Source organism: Maniola jurtina, chromosome 8 (assembly GCF_905333055.1).
Source record: "Maniola jurtina chromosome 8, ilManJurt1.1, whole genome shotgun sequence".
NCBI lineage: Eukaryota > Metazoa > Arthropoda > Insecta > Lepidoptera > Nymphalidae > Maniola > Maniola jurtina.
In genome coordinates, this window is record NC_060036.1 from 2,630,540 (window position 1) to 2,649,075 (window position 18,536).

General features: G+C 37.3%; 1 protein-coding gene across 3 annotated transcripts; it reads right to left on the reverse strand.

Annotated features, from left to right (window-relative positions):
• Window positions 1-1,109: 1,109 nt before the first annotated feature.
• LOC123867611 (katanin p60 ATPase-containing subunit A1-like) lies at window positions 1,110-17,403 on the reverse strand. Of its 3 annotated transcripts, none has more exons than XM_045909717.1 (9): window positions 17,328-17,403; window positions 16,112-16,438; window positions 6,261-6,487; window positions 5,508-5,977; window positions 4,047-4,226; window positions 3,437-3,579; window positions 2,803-2,912; window positions 2,389-2,515; window positions 1,110-1,891 (listed from the first exon to the last, which is right to left on the reverse strand). In XM_045909717.1, exons 2-9 carry the CDS (start codon window positions 16,264-16,266, stop codon window positions 1,693-1,695), a joined length of 1,611 nt encoding a protein of 536 aa, XP_045765673.1. In that variant the 5' UTR covers window positions 16,267-16,438; window positions 17,328-17,403; the 3' UTR covers window positions 1,110-1,692. The 3 variants fall into 3 exon arrangements, with proteins under 3 accessions (XP_045765673.1, XP_045765674.1, XP_045765675.1); XM_045909718.1 differs by lacking the exon at window positions 17,328-17,403 and adding an exon at window positions 17,030-17,232 and having other exon boundaries at window positions 16,112-16,268; XM_045909719.1 differs by lacking the exons at window positions 16,112-16,438; window positions 17,328-17,403 and adding an exon at window positions 7,775-8,020.
• Between the last annotated feature and the right edge of the window lie 1,133 nt (window positions 17,404-18,536).

Genomic DNA, 18,536 nt, shown 5'->3' on the forward strand with positions numbered 1-18,536 from the left:
CTAAGTAACGATTGTCATATTATAATAATTATTTATTATACTTACCTACTCTATTAAATTTGGCCCTTTTGATCTATTTCAAAAGATACACCAATATTCTTATTCATATCGTTTTACTGTGTCTAAATAATTTAGTGGTAAGCTTTAGCTTTTAAGTAAAAGTAATGGATGAAATATGGAAATATGGACCAAATAGTGATGGCCTTAAAATCATCGATGTACAAATTGAAAATGTGAAATTAGCTACATATTTAAAAAAGAATATATGTATATTTTTTACACGACTTCATTTTAAAGCAAAACTTTTGCAAAAATCTAACAGTCCAACAGGTAGGTTCGTTTTTTATTACATACGCAACATAGCAAAATCATCGCTAAAAAGCCACCGGTCTTTCATTTTGGTGTGATCAATAATTGAGAGCTGAGCTGGATGGCCCACGGCATTATGGCTCCTGGCGATTCCCCTATTTTGTTCTGTAAACCCTTTATTATGCGTCCTGAGTGACGGCGCACCGCGTATGGTTGGATTGCGGAGCGGATTCACACGTCGTCGTACCTACTTGTCTTCCTTCAGTGCGCGCCCGCTCGCATTCCGGACAACAGCAAACGTGTCGAACATTAATAAAATTATTTAATGCGCCGTTCGTTCTACCTGCGCGGTGCGCCGTCACTCAGGATGCAGACTAAAAGATGATCAAAGCGGAAACATTCTTTCAAATTCAATATGATGCAATATTTTCATAGACAATATAGACTATAGACTAGTCACGCAACGTGTTTCTCTAAGCCATGTCGTTATTAGGGTTCCGTACCTCAAAAGGAAAAACGGAACCCTTATAGGATTACTTTGTTGTCTGTCTATCTGTCGGTACTTCCCGTTGATCTAGAATCATGAAATTTGGCAGGTAGGTACGTCTTATAGCACACGTAAAGGAAGAAATCCGAAAACCGTGAATTTACTGGTTACATCATAAAAAAATACACGAGTACGGAAACCTCGGTGCGCGAGTCTGACTCGCACTTGGCCGGTTATTTAAAAGTATGCCTTTAAATTATTGAATTATTAATGTATAAGTACACTGTATCTTGCTTTTAGTAAAACAATAAAAATCTGTAAACATAGTTTTTATTAAATTTCACATTTGTACAAAAGCACGTAGTAGGTAGTATCAATTTATCTATATAACGTAGCGCATACAACTACAGGCAACATAGTAAAAAATCACATTTATGCCATTCCTCAATAAAGCTATTTTATTCAAAACAGTTACTTTTATTTCTAGAAACCCTTTCAGTTCAATTGTAAAAAAAAATCACATACCTTCCTACTATCAAAATCTACCATGTCTGCTAACCAACCATATCGGAATTTTATTGTTATAGTAAAATGATGTTTGCTCCTATATTCTTTATGGTGTACTTAGATTGCTTCTAGAGGTTTTTTCAGCTATTCCGCACGCAAAAGTTTCATTAAATATTTCTAAGACTTTATTATTAATTTATATAAAACACTACAAATTAGCCGTATGTTATCCGTAGATAGATATGACGTTACCCTCTTAATATAACTTCGATAAAATTTTAGTCTTATCACACCCACATTTTGTTTCGCAATTGGTAGTCTCACAAGTAGCTATACTTCTATGAGTGGCGGATACACCTCAAGAGCGCTCTCAGCGCTTTGGCTCTATGCTAGGAGCAGCCATGCTTCTGTATCCAAGTATTGTAACGCGCTACATCCGCTTGAGTGACGGTGCGTCGAGTTTTCTCTATAGCCGCGTTGAGGTCTTCTTTTGATACTGGTGCTTCAAGTTCGGAGCGTTTAAGGCGACGAATCTGGTCGGGGCTTTTGCCGGCTATCTTGCGGCGCATTGTCATCATAGCTGCGTCTCTATTAATTAAAATAACGATAAAGCATTAACTTATCTGTAAAAGTTAGGTTCTTCTCTGTAGCAGAGTGAACTAGAGTAGGTAAGGAAACTCTCGGTTTGATCCTGAATCGATATGTATCAAATATTAGGCTAGGGATGACGTAAAAGTGAAATGAAAGAATAGTCGTTTCAAAATCTGCTAGCCTATCAACATATTTTGACGCCTGCCAGTGTACGTGTAGGAGGTGAAGCTTCGACGATGTTTTTGTTACAAGTTTCATAACTGTCGTGAACTGTGCCTGTAGAGAAAAGTTCCGGCATAAATACCTCGTGTGCCACTAAGTAGGTACCCCTTGTAATTGCTATACGATCTTTCTGGTGCAGTGAATTTTTATCACCTGCAAGTCAAAGGTCCCTGTTTTCGGTTTCGATTCAGGATCAAACCCGAGAGTTTCCTCACTCTAGTATAGTCTGGTAGCACCTTAATAATAATAATTGTACTATTAAAATCTGTCACCTGCAAAGATTGTTAATGTCAGAGCCGCTGTACCCGTCAAGCTTCGCCGCTAATTCTGACAAGTCCACATCATCTGCCAGTGCTACTTCACGAAGACAAGTCCTTAGCAGTTTCACTCTGGTCACCTCTGCAAAGGACACAAAGCAAAATAGACGCGTATCTACCATAGACAAGATTATATTTTTAGTTTTTTTTTTTATTTACAGAGCGGCCATTTTGAAATTTTTTGTATTAGTTGTTATAGCGGCAATAGAAATGCACACTCTATTTTTTCAACCTTTGTACCTATTATGGTTCATGGGATACAGCCCAATGACAGATACACAGAAAGATAGGCGACGAACGGACAGCTGTTGAGCTGTTAATAGGATCCCATTGGCGCCCTTAGGGTACGGAAAATGCAAAATGACAAACCATCAGGCAAGCCAACGTAAATCCTCTTTTCGAATCGCCGCCTGAAGGCCTCGTCGATGTCCCACGGATGGTTGGTGGCCGCTAGCACCATTATTACCTTGTCTTGGTTGCTGAAACATAAAAGAACATAATTGTACTGGAAAACATAGAATATTCTGTAAAAAGAACTCACTTTATATCTATGCCACACACACTATAAAAGTACTTAGTAGGGTAACCATAGTTTTTGTAAAACATTTAGATAAGCAGTCTCATAGAAACTGATCAGAATAACTCTTTATTAAAATATTGCTTTGTGAGATGCTTTCTAGGAGGTGAGCTTTCACTAAATAGACTGCATTATTATAAGTATGTATAGATTATCTCGTATATATTACGTATAGGTATACCTACTACAGAATTACACAATATGGCCCACCATCAACTAAAGTTCAAAACCAAAACCAAGAAACACAGTCTCTTGTCTCCACAATGAAAATACGTCTCTTTCGAAAATCTAACTGTTTCTAACTAAACCACTTCCTTTGACTCTGAGTTGAAGCCATGCAGCCGAAGTGTCAAATTCACTGTGACCAAGCATTAAGGCGTTTGCGGAATGAATGCGCGTCGGTTCTAAAGTGAAAGTGTCAATTACAATACAGCCGCCAATCCGTCCATTTGTATAAGGAGTTCAGCTTTGAATCTCCGAGAAGCTTCGTGTTCAGAGTCTGCCCCTCTGACTGCGCACAGCGAGTCCACTTCGTCCAAGAATATCGTACTGGGCGCGTAGAAGGATGCCTGAAAAAAGTGAAAAATATTTCTGCCAAAGGAGACCTTCCAGGCAGAAAAATATTATTTCTGGATAGTTCTAGATTAGAATTCTGCTTGTATGAGAATTTGGATAACCTTCTTTAAACATTATCTAAGAAAATAGTATATTACTATCTACTACTTAAAACTTAAAAATACCGATTTGACTACTTCCACTTCCACTTGTATAGCGTACAGTGTACACACATTTACAAGCACTCTATTGACCGTAGATTCGTTTGGCAAAGGTCAGGCTTATAAAAAAGGACTGGCCTTTAGATATAACCACACCTAGGATGACGGAGTTTCGGTTTTTAAAGAATTCAAAGTTGACTACTTAACATAGATCGATATTAAGCCAATGAAGCCGCGTTTTGTCTGTTCTTCGATTTTTGTGTAAAATATAAATAAAAAAGTAGGCCTACATATAATACAAATAAAATCAACATTCATACCATATCAAACAGGAGTCTGACCAGCTTCTCAGAGTCACCGCGGTATTTAGACGTGAGTGTTGCCGATGACACATTGAAAAACGTGGTCCGACATTCCGTTGCCACTGCCCTAGCGAGTAGCGTTTTCCCTGTTCCCGGAGGGCCGGTCAGCAGAACGCCTTTCCAAGGACGACGGATGCCCTGAAATTATTTATTTGATTATCTACCTCAAGGAAATGGTGACTATCTCTGATAAGGTATACGTTTTCATTACGCATATAAGTGATAGTTAAGTAAAGTTTCCCCAAGTCGGTAACTGAATGGATGACCGAATTTGGGGGTTCGAATTTGGCTTATGATAATAAATTAACAATATTTCATTAAATCTCCCAAACACCTCTTTTATTTACTTCAAAGACCACTCTTTATGTAACTAAGTAGGTCAAAAACACCCACAGTTAACCTTAAAATTCATGAAGTGCCAGATAAAAGACGGGGAGAAAGTGAAAATAACAATAATTTTTCGGCCGAATTCGTTACTCTAGCCTGGTCCAGCGATTCGCGTGAGCGATTACCACAGCCTGAGAGTTCACGCCACAACACGCTTAATAATAATTTGTACAAGGTAAACGTCAAAGCAAATCGTCTAAAGGCAAAGTAAAATGAATTTTCTTTGAGTCTATGAAGTTTTGCGGTTCTCACAAAATAATCTTTATTTTCGATGGACGATCAATTCAAACGTTAAACTCTACTAGTATCTATTTCTATATTTATGTCTAATTAGCGACCCGCCGCAGCCGTAAGTAGATACTAATGTGGTGTCACAATTCCATCATACATTATTGAATGATCAACCCATTTCCGCCCCACTACTGAGTACGGGTCTCCTCTCAGAATGAGAAGGCTTTAGGCCATAGTCTGCCACGCTGGCCCAGTGCGGATTGGCAGACTTCACACACCTTTGAAAACATGGAGAACTCTCAGGCATACAGGTTTCCTCACGATGTTTTCCTTCACCGTTAAAGCAAGTGATATTTAATTGCTTAAAACGCACATAACTGAAAAGTTAGTGGTGCGTGCCCGGGATCGAACCCGATTAGAAGGCGGACGTTCCAACCACTAGGCTATCACAGCTTTTTTACATACATTTTGTCATACATTATTACGTAATAATTACTTATTTCAAAGAAGAAGTCATTATTTTCACAGAAATTCCCAGTCGGCTAGATTTCTTCCGACTCCTTAGAAAAATTAGTCATATTTCAACAAATTAACACAAAATAATATTAAACTGTAGTAATGAACCTTTCTCTTGAATCATCCATACTAATATTCTATATTACATTGATGAAAACTGCATCAAAATCCGTTAGTTTAAATATTTAAACGTACAGCGGGAAGCGACTTCGTTTTATACTACGTAGAGATATAGTAACTGTGTAACAACACTATTTATAAAACCAAGTGACATAATCAAATTACCTTGAAATAATCAGGCATTACGAGCGGCAGTACCATGGCTTCCTGCAACACGGATTTCGCGTCGTCCAATCCAATCACATCTCTCCAGCGAACATCCGGATTCTTCTGCAAAATATCTCTCTCCAAAGTCTCCACCAAATGTATTTCATAACCCGACGTGTTAAAAATCTTTTCGTCTCTTTCTAGCATAGTGGCATCTCCTTCTGCATGTACATCTGTCTTTCTCACGATAGGTTTAATTGGTACGAGCTGTCTTCTGCTTCGAGGCATTCTTTCAACCGATCGTGTTTTTCTTCCACTGCTCACAGAGGTTGATGACGTTTTCCTGGTAACGATTGATGGTAGGGTTGGCTGGATGTCGGGATCTCGTTTTCTTAATGTTCCTGCCCATTTTTCTGTAGTGGGATTGATCTGTTTGGCCTGGTCTGACGGGGTTTCTTGAAATGTGTTGACCGGAGTTGGTTTAACGACTGAAATTATAGAAAAAGTACAATTTCGTCTGTGACATTATTATAATGATTAATATCTTTCATCCAACTATTAAAAGTTGGTCCAAGTCCAAAAAAATAGTCATGACAACTCACATACCTTACACTATATTTATATGTACTTAAAATTACTAACACAACATTAGTCTTTGTTTTAATGTAATTCTATCCCTACTGAGGTAAGTGTAATCCACGCGGATGAAGTTGCGGGCATAAGCTAGTTTTAAATAAAGTAGAAAAGTACTAATCCATGGTACTAACTCACCTTGCGTAGGTGGATGATTCGTGCCATTACCGGCATGTGTATTGGGATTTCTGGCCCTTTCCCTTCTGTTGTCGCTTTTCTCAGTCCTCAATCCGTCCCTGGGCGGGCCGTCGTCGGCCTTGTCACTGCCCCGCCGCGTGGAGAGCCGCGCAAAGCCGAATGGCTGTAAGCTCTCCGACATCATGCGATCCATCATTCTGGCCATTTGGTGGAAGCCAGAACTTGGGCTGAAAACGAGAAAATCTTGAATTGTAACCGCAGTTTTGAAAAAACTGATGTAATGTGTGTCAAAAAATCATAACGGGGTTCCGCGTAGTCGTGTTTATAAAAATATTCACTCATCCGATCCGGTCCGTGAAAATACAGATACTTAGGTATAAAAATTCGAACCGAACTCGGATACCTACCTATTGCTTACGCAACGCACTAATCCGAGCTCGATCCAAATTATACAAGCTATTCAGTGGACGTCTACAAGCTATCTCTATTTCAAATAGTTAAATCGGTTCAGTCATTGTAGCGTGAAGGAAACAAACATTCATATTATAATATTATATTGTATCCATTTATAATAATAAATTGTAGCAAGAAGAAATCTCATGTAGGTACGCTGTCATTCATATGGACACTAGGTACATAGTTTGCAATACCCAGCCTAAGTGATTTCTAAAAAGATGGGTTTTCAATTTGACGGGTAGATAGTAGATACCTATTTATTTATTAATTTGCTTTTTAACATATTGACGAGTAAATATTTTTCGCTATTCTATTTTTTGGCGATGTTATCTCATAAGGATATCTCCGTAAATTAACCGTTTTCAATTATTATTTTTTATTTGAGACAAAAATGGGACCAACGATGGGAATGGGTCTCGTTGGTTCCATTTTTTTTAAAGTTCTTCGGGAATGGAGGACAAAACTTCTGAGCGGACCAAAATCACGACCAGTGCAGAGTAGGTAGGTAGGTAGGTAGGTACACTAATTGTATTAAGTCAATGAATATTAAGTAAGGTGAAATCTTGTTGCTTGTAACGGTGTTGTAAGTTTCGGGTGACTTGGCAATTGCTTAATGAATGGATTAATTTGATAAGATTAACTGAAGTTTAAAGTTTCACGGAGCATATCTGTGACTGTATCAAATGCTTCTGTTGTAATTTCAGATTTGGTTGATGGAATATTTAGTGCAGAATCAAATATTTAATCGTCGAGCTATAAAAAAAATGTTCTAAATTATTTTCACAAACTCTCGTTCTCTGATATCGTAGGACAAAACGAACCAATATGAGAACCTCTTCCTTTTTTGGAAGTCGGTTAAAAATCATTTACAATAGACGAAATAAAACAAGGTACCTAAGTAGATTTTGACTGATCGTTACCATCACAAAAAAAATGCAAAAATTCAATTCGGTAGGTAGGCATATTGCAATCTCGATTGAATTACTCTTATGAAGAGGCACCCGAGGAACCTAATATTTGGTTGAAATGTAAGTAACTACGTCATGCAGAGTACATACCCAAAGAAAGGATCATGTTCAAAAAACTGTCGCAACCCGGTAACATTGGGGATCAACGCATCACCAAAACCAAAATCCATGGTTCGTCTTACCAGTCTCAATGCAGTAGAAAAGTACATTTAAATGAGGGATAAAGTAAATAATACAAAATGTCACAAACACATTATCATAATTTTTGGGATAAAATATATGGAAAGTATGTCATCTGTCGATCAGGAAGGGAAAAGTGTTTTGACACTTCTGTTATGACTTCGTTGCCGTGGTAACTGACTTGCGGAAACCAAGAGGCGGTCATCGTTACAGTTTGTGGCTCTGTGCGTTATGAGGGTTTCCATGTCAGAAGTTATTTAAAAGAGGATGAAAAATCGGACTATATGATAACCTATAACGTTTCACAGAGACGGCTTCTTCTTCTTCTTCTCTCTGGGCTGGTTTCCGCACTTAAACGTTTCCGTCTGTTGTACAGAGACGGCTTGTTCGTGAGGATTACCAAAGAATGACAGTTGACGTAAATATCAAGGAATTTAAGTCAATGTCCCGCAATCCGCACCCTACTCCATGAGCCATCCCAGTTACGTAACACACTTATAAAATAAATATGGTAGTGTCCAACTAGTCAAATCAGTTACTTTTTATCAAACGTCAAATCACGCGCTTAGTATGCGTAATGCGAAGATCTATGAAATACTCGATTGTGACATCAACTATGCGTGACGAGTCACCTATAAAAGTCCCTTAAAAATCAGATTTAAAAAATGCGTGACGTGTTTTTTTAGTTTAATCGGTAATTTAATCGATTATTACACGTAAAACTAACAAAAGACGTGGATTTTACGTATTTTGGAAGACCCTCTATTTAAGAACCACTGAGAAATAATTTATTTTTGACATAGGAAACATCCCTAATTTATAGTTGACCCAGCCCAGTCGAATAGCCGAAGAGAATATGGCATAATATTGCAGTGCGCGCAAAACAAGTAGTCCAATCTGAAGTCTGAACACGAGGGCCGAGGCGTATCGGACTGCTCATTGTACAAAGGGAGATCTCAGCCGGACTTCAAGTGTTTCTTACTCCATAACCTACGCATAATACGTTAAAATGTGTATTTAAACGAAGTTCAGCTGATATTTTTGTCCTGGAATAGTAAAACCATTTTGGCACCCTATGCGTACAATCCACTACGCTTTCCTCTTATTAAATTTGTGTCAAGGGAAAATATACTTTATGACGTGAAATTCTGGTATTTCGTGAAGCATTTTTGAAGTGGAAGGTCATAATGGTTGACCTTTTTATGTGAAACGGATGTGTATTGTTGTTCCATTACTTTAGTGACCCAGATTTTTGTTTCAATTAATCTTTGTAACGTTTGCATCATTATGAAAAATTATTCTCAGATCAAAACATTAGATTTAACCTTTATAGCGTTCAACATGTTTCCTCAACTTTATAATCAAAATGCAAAAAATTATGTTGATCTGTTGTTTTGCTGAGGCGTGATTGATTGAAGGACACGCCAACAAACAAACACACATTAGCATTTATAATAACAATATTTAGATACTACAAAATAGCTTCAAAGCTCAACGGAAAAGTCGACGGTTGAAACTTCACCCGTTGCCGTACCTACCTACTTACTCCAAGCTTGACGCTTAGTTAGAGGGGAAAGAGGAATATTAGTCATGATTACACGGCATGGCAACTTAGAATAACAGAAAAAAATAACTTAGAATAATTTAAAAATGCTCACTTTTTACGTGGCTATAATTTAGCCTTCAACAACTGCTAAAGAGTATCTACGGAATTATAAAGTACCCACGAGGTTGTTCAACTAATGCCAGTCCGTTGACGGAAGTAGGCTAAGTTTACAGGCTTGCAGGATGTGTGTCGACGGCCGTAGACTGCGGGTCAATGAACTGCAGCAATCGATGGGGGCAATGGCATTTTTTGTGTATCTATTGAAGTAATTAGACCTTTAGAAAGGTTAATCTTAACTACTTTATAAAGATTAATCTTCACTACTTCGGTAATCGGGTATCATTAATGAGTAATATCACATGTCTAGCAAAGAGGTACAATTTGAACTAAGTTTGGTTCCCAGTTGAGATATTGTTTCTAAACAAAAGCGCGAAATTCTCAAATCGCAAAACGTGAAATCGAATTTTCCCTGGTTCGATTTTTTTTTACCTGCGTCATAATCCATGAGGCTTTATCGGAATAATAATAATTATCATTAGATCTAAAAAATGTTTTTATTCATAGATTGACCAACCGGGCATCGAATGCAGGGCCTTGCAAGTGGAGCGCAGGGTTACAGGCTCGCAGTATTTATATCGTGAGTTTATTTATCCGCGTAGGTAGGTATGTATGCCACACAACTCAATGCAAGTAGATAAACCGAAAGTTTTAGTAGTCGTTATCAACGGATAGATGACCACTGTAGTTCTCTTGTAGTGACTTGCGCCGCCTCGCGCCTGAGTCTAGGTTCCTTTTTATTCCAAGACTAGCTGATACCCGCAGGTTCGCCCGCGTGGATTTAGGTTTTAAAAATCCCGTGGGAACTTTTGATTTCCCAGGATCCGTAATTGCCCGTCCCCGGGATGCAACGTGTTTCTGTACCACTCAAAAACATTTAAACGGATGATCACCAGGATTTAGGAATGCAATTCCTTACAGTATCAGGGTTGAGGAGTTGGGTCCTCGAGGTGAACGACAAAGTCTTTACTTGGTATAGATGCCTTCAATATTAATTTTATTTATAGCCGACAGTTATTCTAAATCCCATCAGCTTTGGTGGTCAGGTCCCCTGCAGCATCAGGATTGAGGAGTTGGAATCCAATTTTTTTATGGAACAATACTGCAAAGTTTCTGTACAAAGACTGGTCTTCAGACACTATTCTGGTAGCATTCTAGTGTGATGTATCACGTAGGATTATAAAGTACAATCCTATGGTACAGTAACTATTAATATTAAATACATTATCATTCATCTTTTACTCAAGCAATAATCAAGGGATGTACCAACGGTAATCCAATGATAAAGGCTAAGGACAAATAAGTGCTAAAATTATTGGAACTAAACGAGGCACGTCCAGACTCAAGTGGCATTCCATCCAACGAACCCACGCGGCAATTTTCATTGAAATAATCATATCACTTCAAGCCAGGGTTGACATGACACAGGATTTCCGACATAAGTGGTTATACTAATAATGTTAAGTACGTTGTTTTCTATGACAGCCTTTGTAATTGAAACAAGTAATATAAAAACAAGTGCGAGTCGATCTCGCACACGAAGGATTCAGTACCATCGTACAAAAAATAAAACTTTTCAATTCTTTTTAATTTTCACGGCGGTCATTATGAAATTCTTATTGTTTGTTGTTATAGCGGCAATAGAGATATACATTCTGTGAAAATTTCAACTCTCTATTTTTTTCGGTTCTCGAGATACGACCTGCTGACAGACAGACGCGCAGACCGACGGACAGTGGTGTTTGTTTGTTTGTCTTAGTAATAAGGTCCCGATGGCACCCTTCGGCTACGGAAACCTAACAACAAGTAGGTAGGTAAGTTATCAGCTCTTTTCTAGTTACTGTAACCTTCACTTGTCAGGAATGTTATTTTTTAATTTACACTTGTCAAAATTGGATCTCGGACACACGAGCTACTAGGTGTAGAAGCAGGATTTTTTTTACTCTGTAGTTGCTCAAATATCGGTTTATTTGAAAATAAGTATATAAATAAATTCACAATCAGCATTTTCTGTCCCCATAGCTTACCTAATTAAATAATATGCAGCATCTGGATTGGGGAGTTAAGATCTGAAGTTCAGTGAAGAACTCAATGCTCTAACTTGTAACTGAATAAAACTAAATTAAAAATAAAAAACCAGCAATAGTACCTAAATCCCCACGGCTTAAGAGTGTAAGTACATACTAGGTCGTTTAACCATGTCTTTATTTTAGAAAGTTTACCTGTGACAATCCTACGTAAGGAGATCCTTGTACCGAATAGAAATCATAAATTGTGTCCATCATAAAGGCCTTACGAAATTATTTTTAGTGTTGAGAGGTACCTACCTACGAGTATATTACACTCAATTTGTCGCCAGTTTTAAACTTGTTAAATTAAAGTGACCGTTTCAATTTGCTCTAGCACGTTATTCTGGGATGATTGGCGACTATTAATATAATGGCTATCGCAAATTTTATTATTATGAAGTGGTGATAGCCTAGTGGTTAGGACGTCACGTCGGCCTTCTTGCGAAAGGTTTGGAGTTCAATCCCGGGGACGCACCTCTAATTTTTCGGAGTTATGTGCGTTTTAAGCAATTAAATTTCACTTGCCTTAACAGCGAAGGAAAACAACCTGCATGCTTGAGAGCTCTGTATAGGTAATTTTGTCATAATATGTGTGTGCTATATTGATGCTTACACACTAATCCGATCTCTAATATTCAGTGGAGCAAATCCCAAGCTATGCAGTCGACATCTTTGATTTTATGTCATAGGTATGTCCAATTAGACAGACAGACAGACAACAAAGTGATTCTATAAAGATTCCGTTTTTCCTTTTGAGGTACGGAACCCTAAAAAAAGTAGCCGCTGCAATCTTAATATCTTTCTATCTCTACTGATACTTATTAAAAATGCGAAAGTGTGTTTGTTGGTTATTTGGTTTGTCCTTTAATCACGATTAAATCTAGGGATCCACGTGACTTTTCGCACGTGCATATTTAAAGATGTTATAGAGAACTTTTTGGCATGGTCACTTTTTATTCCAGAAAAAGTTCCCACTGGATTTTTTAACTCAAAATCTATGCGGATGAAGTTGCGGGCATCATCTATTAATTAAATATTCTATATTTTTTATGTTGGGTACTAGCTCTGTTCTGGCAGGTACTAGGTATGTAATACATAGGTAGCGTTAGGGATATAAATAGATACCATTAAACATTGCCATTAACTAAATAACACGATTTTCTTTTGTCTAGTGGGTAGGTACCTCCGTAGCGCCACAACCCATTGTAAAAGGTCGCCGAAATGTAATAAATAGAAAATATCGAAAGGTCACCATTGTATCATTACAATTTACAATATACAGGTATTTATTTTTTTAATAACTTGATAGGCTTGCGCTTGACGACAATCGTGCTCATAAAAGCAATGAGGAGATCTAGGTTGGAGCGCATTTATATCTCTCCTAGATTCACACAGGTGTTCTTTTAGCCATTTTTTAAATTATGATCCTTCTATTGGTGAAATAAAACTTAAATTTAAAAATTAGAACCCCTCCGATACAAAAGACCTTTAAAAAGTAAAAAACAATAATGTAGCAATACTAGTATTGGAAATTCCACCGGGATTTTCAAAAAATCGAAATAGTTGCGGATGAAGTCGTGGGCGTCAGCTGCATTGTAATAGAGCTGGTTCATAGTTTAAAACCATCTCACCTGATTGTAACGTTCAATTACAAGTGCAAAGGCATATACTTAGTAGGTATAAGGAGACACAGTAGTCCGACGCCTTTGATCTCGTCGTAGTTATATGCCCCGTCATTACTATTTAGGTATTTTAGGTATTTTTATAATTATTTTTAAGTATGCACGAGCCCTTACGAACTATTCGTTCCTTATTAATTTATTAATTTAATTATAAATTTATAAATTTAATTATTTATTGAACTGCGGAGATCCTGGGTCGCTCGTTAGCGGTTACCTCACGATTGGTCTGGCAGTCTAGCTAGACGGCTTTCGTTGAAACTCTGACAGCCATCCCTACTCTATGGCAAAGTTATAAAGTTATAAACATAGACATCCCGTCCTTGACAATATAATTATTTATTCGTCATGACCACTGGGCACCATTGGATAGTAGCATGTGGCACTAATTGAAATTGTGACAGCGACCGTCTAGACGAGGTATTGCTAAATGAATGCATACAATGAGAGCAGTCATAGAAAATAAAATTAAAGGTAAATATTCTGGTAAGTATAGTTTGTTTCCACTAATTCTTGCCGCTCGGTAGGGACTAGGGACGCGCTTTCTTGGTAGGGAATCCATACCTACTACCTACTTGTTATTAGAAATGCGAAAGTGTTTCTATCTGTCTGTACGGCCGGTATCTGTCTGTTAATTGAATTTGACATTTAGGTCGAGAGATAACAAAGAAATACCTAATAGGTGATGATGAAATTTGTAGGTCTATCTCCAAAGTTTTTCAAAACTTACATCTTTAAGTCTTCTTCTAAAATAAATTCTTCTCCTAAAAGAAATGAAAAACTTTAAATGTAGTTTTAACTTTTTTTAAGCCTTTCAAAGACTAAAAAACCTGTAATTAGCGATAGCATTAGACTGGTCGCGTGAGGACTAAAATGGGCCACTGCGTACCTATGTGTTACTACAAAGATTGCGATCGAAGTAAAATAATTACAGCCATAAGGAAAACAGTAACATAATAGAAGTTTTTTTTTATTTACACCATATTATTTTATAGTTACCTATTATATATTTACCCTCCAATTAACTGCCTATGACATAAATCAACTTCCTTTACTACAATAGATATAAGAATAAATACTTACTACTGGCTGCACGGGAATCCTTCATATAACTTTCCTAAGGCGCCATCTGCACGGACGAGAGTATAGCGGCGATATTTAAGTATAGTCTCGCCGTGCAACAAAATTCGATGCAAACTCTATGGGCCAATCTCCACAAGGCGATACTATCGCGGCAATAGTTTGTGTCGAATTTCGTCAATGTACGGATTGTACGGCAAGACAATTCTCTCGCCCGTGGGATGGCGCCTTACTCCTGTCATGCAACTGGGCATAAAATATGATATACTTAGGTATTTATACTTCAAAGCTCATATAGGTATACATCGATGCTAATATCACGTTAGCAAAGTTATACCTACTAGAGTTTTTTGTACTAGACTACATAGTCCTTACTCTCCTAATATTACTTAACTAGAGAATGCCCGCGACTTCGTCCGCGTGGATGTAGGTTTTTGAAAATCCCGTGGGAACTGTTTAGTTTTCCGGGATAAAAAGTTGTCTTTGTCAATAACATGGACGCAAGCTACCTCGGTACCTTTCATACAAATCGGTTGAGCGGATGAGTCTTTAGGAATCCCGTGGGAACATTTTGATTTTCCGGGATAAAAAGTAGCCTATGTCCGTCCCCGGGATATAAGCTAACTCTGTACCAAATTTCGTCAGAATCGGTTAAACGGTTGGGCTGTGAAAAGGTAGCAGACAGACAGACAGACACACTTTCGCATTTATAATATTAAAATGAAATTAACATATTTTACGACGACGAAAATCGGTCTATGATAAAACTGTGAGTCTTATTGGGAGTTCTAGACCGAATTAAGAAAAACTGACCAATGAACTATTAAGTACAGTAACTATTTGTAACAGTCCAATATGCTGAATGCTTAGTTCAATGGTCGACATAGTAGAGAGTAACTTAATATCTGAGGCAGTTATTATTATTAGTCCAGCCTTTCATTTTAAGATCGTCAACCGTAACGCCACGTGTAAAGTCAGCCTTCCAATGAATGGTATTAACTATTTCCAGGTTCTCTTATTGCTCTCGTCATTAGTATCAAATAATGTAAGTAATATTTATACATTTTATAACGATTAAATAAATAAAAAAATCGATTTGATTTTAAAAATTTGCTTATTAGATCCTCAACCCAAATGCCCGGGCTATCCCTTTTAACAGGATACTATCTATATTCGATGATAAGTTAGCCCTTGCCTTTGACATGATCTTAGTTGATGGTATACATTTATTAGTGGCGATATAGTCTAAGATGGATAAGACACAACCCTCTAATGCCTTACAGTAAGTATATATCTAGGACCAATAATAAGTGCGCCAAACAAGATAGGGAGGTCGTCAAAGATGATATACATTGGCTTCGCTCTTAAAATTGGCTTCGCTCTTAAAATTGTATTGTGTGTATTTTAAATATTAATAATTACCAGAAATTTAAACGGACCTTACAAGAATACTTAGTGGACAAGGCGTACTACACCATTCAAGAATACGCCAATAGGTTCGTATAAAGCATAATAATTGTTACGATTCTCTTCATTTTTCTTATTAGACATTATATTATTTTATTTTCATTATATTTGATTGTAATTGTATTCCATTTGACTTTAAATGTGTAAAATATTGCATGCCGTAAGGCTAAATTTGGCTGTACTTATTATAAGCTTAGATTAAGAGCAATGTATATAGGTACCCAAATTTGCAATAAATTGATTGATTGATTGATTGATTGATTGATTGATTGATTGATTGAAAACTTACCACCCAATGTCCCACGCAGAGTGGAATACAGGATGCGCCGACATTGCTCCCAGAGGCACTCCGAAACCGAACTCAATCTTCACATCATTATCTCTTCTGCACCACGAGCGAGAGCCCCCCAGCTCCATCGAGGCAGACTTCATTTCGTTTGACATGACTACAAGGGACTACAAGTTAGTATTCTTGCATAGATATGGCTTATATGTAGTTCTTTTTCTTTACAATTTGTTTACAATCTCTCCAATCTCCATACTAGCTTTGTTATTTAAAAACTAGTGGACTCGCATCGCTCTAGCTTCGCACGAGTGCACTTGCGTATTTTATAGGCTAGGTACCGAGTGAATGTTGTCGTAATACTGTGTACTACAATATGTACTTACATATGAAAATTCTTAATGTTGATCCAATAAGTAATATTTTAAAATTCAAAGTATAGTATTCAAAGTAACTACATAAAGTGGGGTATCATATGAAAGGACTTTACTTTTTTACTTTTCTAGAACAGATTTTTATTTATTTTTATACTTAATAGTTTTTAATTTATCGTGCAAAATGTCGGAAAAATACCCGAGTACGGAGGCCTCGGTGCGCGAGTCTGACTCGCATTTGGCCGGTTTTTTAATACTTACTATAAAAATGGTAAGTTAATTATTTTGACGAATAAAACTTCGGATTCCTGTAACTTTACCTCAAAAACACCACCCCTTACTTAATACATTAGAATAAATTTTATTTTATAATTTCGTTAATCATAAAATGTGCACAGAAGCTTCCGTAGTTAATATGAAAAGTTGACATAATACTTTATACCTATTTAAAAAATCCACAGGAAGCGATTGAAACTAAAAAACAATATAAACTAAATTTTCATTTTCATTTCATTTTCAATATAACCAATCTGTAGGTAGGTAGGTATACCTAAAATTCGAAGTCCTGACTAACTGACTGACTGATAACTATAACTATAAAGGCACAGGCTAAGCCTTGAGAGACTTGTGGAGGGTGGATTCTTTCTGAAGAGTAGGGATCCACTAGGAAAGGGCTTTTTTCGAAATTCCACCCTGGAGAGTGAAATGGGGGTTGAATTTTCTGTGAAACTTTTTATTCTGTGGGTCAATCGACTCGAAAATTGCTACACATTATCTTTAGTTAAGGTCTAATCTTTAACTGGAGATAATGTGTAACACGTGTATCACAGTTTTTCCAAAATCATTACATATTAAACCAAACACGATCTATTTTATCGTAGCGGTCTACGGAGCTACGCGACGTCCGCGCGGCTACGCGGAATGCGACCACCGGACAGACTGGAGTGGCCGGACGATGACCGGTGACGCGCCGCGCCGTTCCAAACTTCCAACCCAGTGGTACTGGTTCACATTCGATCGGGCAGACATTATTTTATCGTATCGATAGGTGTCGGATGCATCAAAAGAGTGAACAAAGCAAGGCAGTCTACAGGAACGATGTCCAGATGAAGTAGTGGGCATTGCTATTTGTAGAAAAATCAGTCAAGTGCGTGTCGGGCTCGCACACGAAGGGTCCCGTACCATCATCCAAGAAATAACACTTTTTAATTATTATTTTTAGTTTTCATGACGGCTATTTTTATTATCCGATAGTATAGCGGCAGTAAAAATCCTTTCGGGTATGGAACCCTAAAAAGCTGGATCAGCAGACACAAGAATCAATGGGACAAATTGGACGAGGGGTCCTTATTTAATTAACAACCATGCAATTATTTACTTTATATTTTTTTAAAATTTATCTCTTGTATTATATAATATCGGGTTCGAATTTAATAAGCGTTATTATTTAACTTTTTTTTCTTTTTTTTTATTACCATATCTACAACAATTCAAACTTTTTTGACTTAAAGAATAATTAAAGATTTTTATTTGGGTTATTTTTATCTATTCTAACATATTCACATACCTATTTGCCGCACGACAAAACACTGACACGATTCCTGGTGTGTTGGATCATGAAACACTTTCTTCTGTGGGCTGGATATAGCATACCAATTTGTATGTGAAAACATGAAAATACGACTACGATAAAACTATCGGTCTGATCTAACGTGAACAAGTTCTCACTTCCACTGGCCGATTGCAAGGCCCCTAACTAGACACTGAAGCGACTTTAAAATGAATTAGTAATGACAATGGCAAATGATACGGATCTAATGAAAGTGAATCGAAAAGTGGAAAGTCTTTGACCTCTTCCGGTATAGAAAAATTAACTAGGCCATATTTATCCCGTAACTACATACTCAGATGACCCGACCCGGCTTCGATCGGATATAATTTCTGAAAATCCTTTCTTATTGGGTTCTACACTACAAACAAAACCTACATGTAATGGTAAAAATCAAAGTTTTTAGACATAGCGGAACTTGGAGCTGCATAATATTATTATGTCAGTC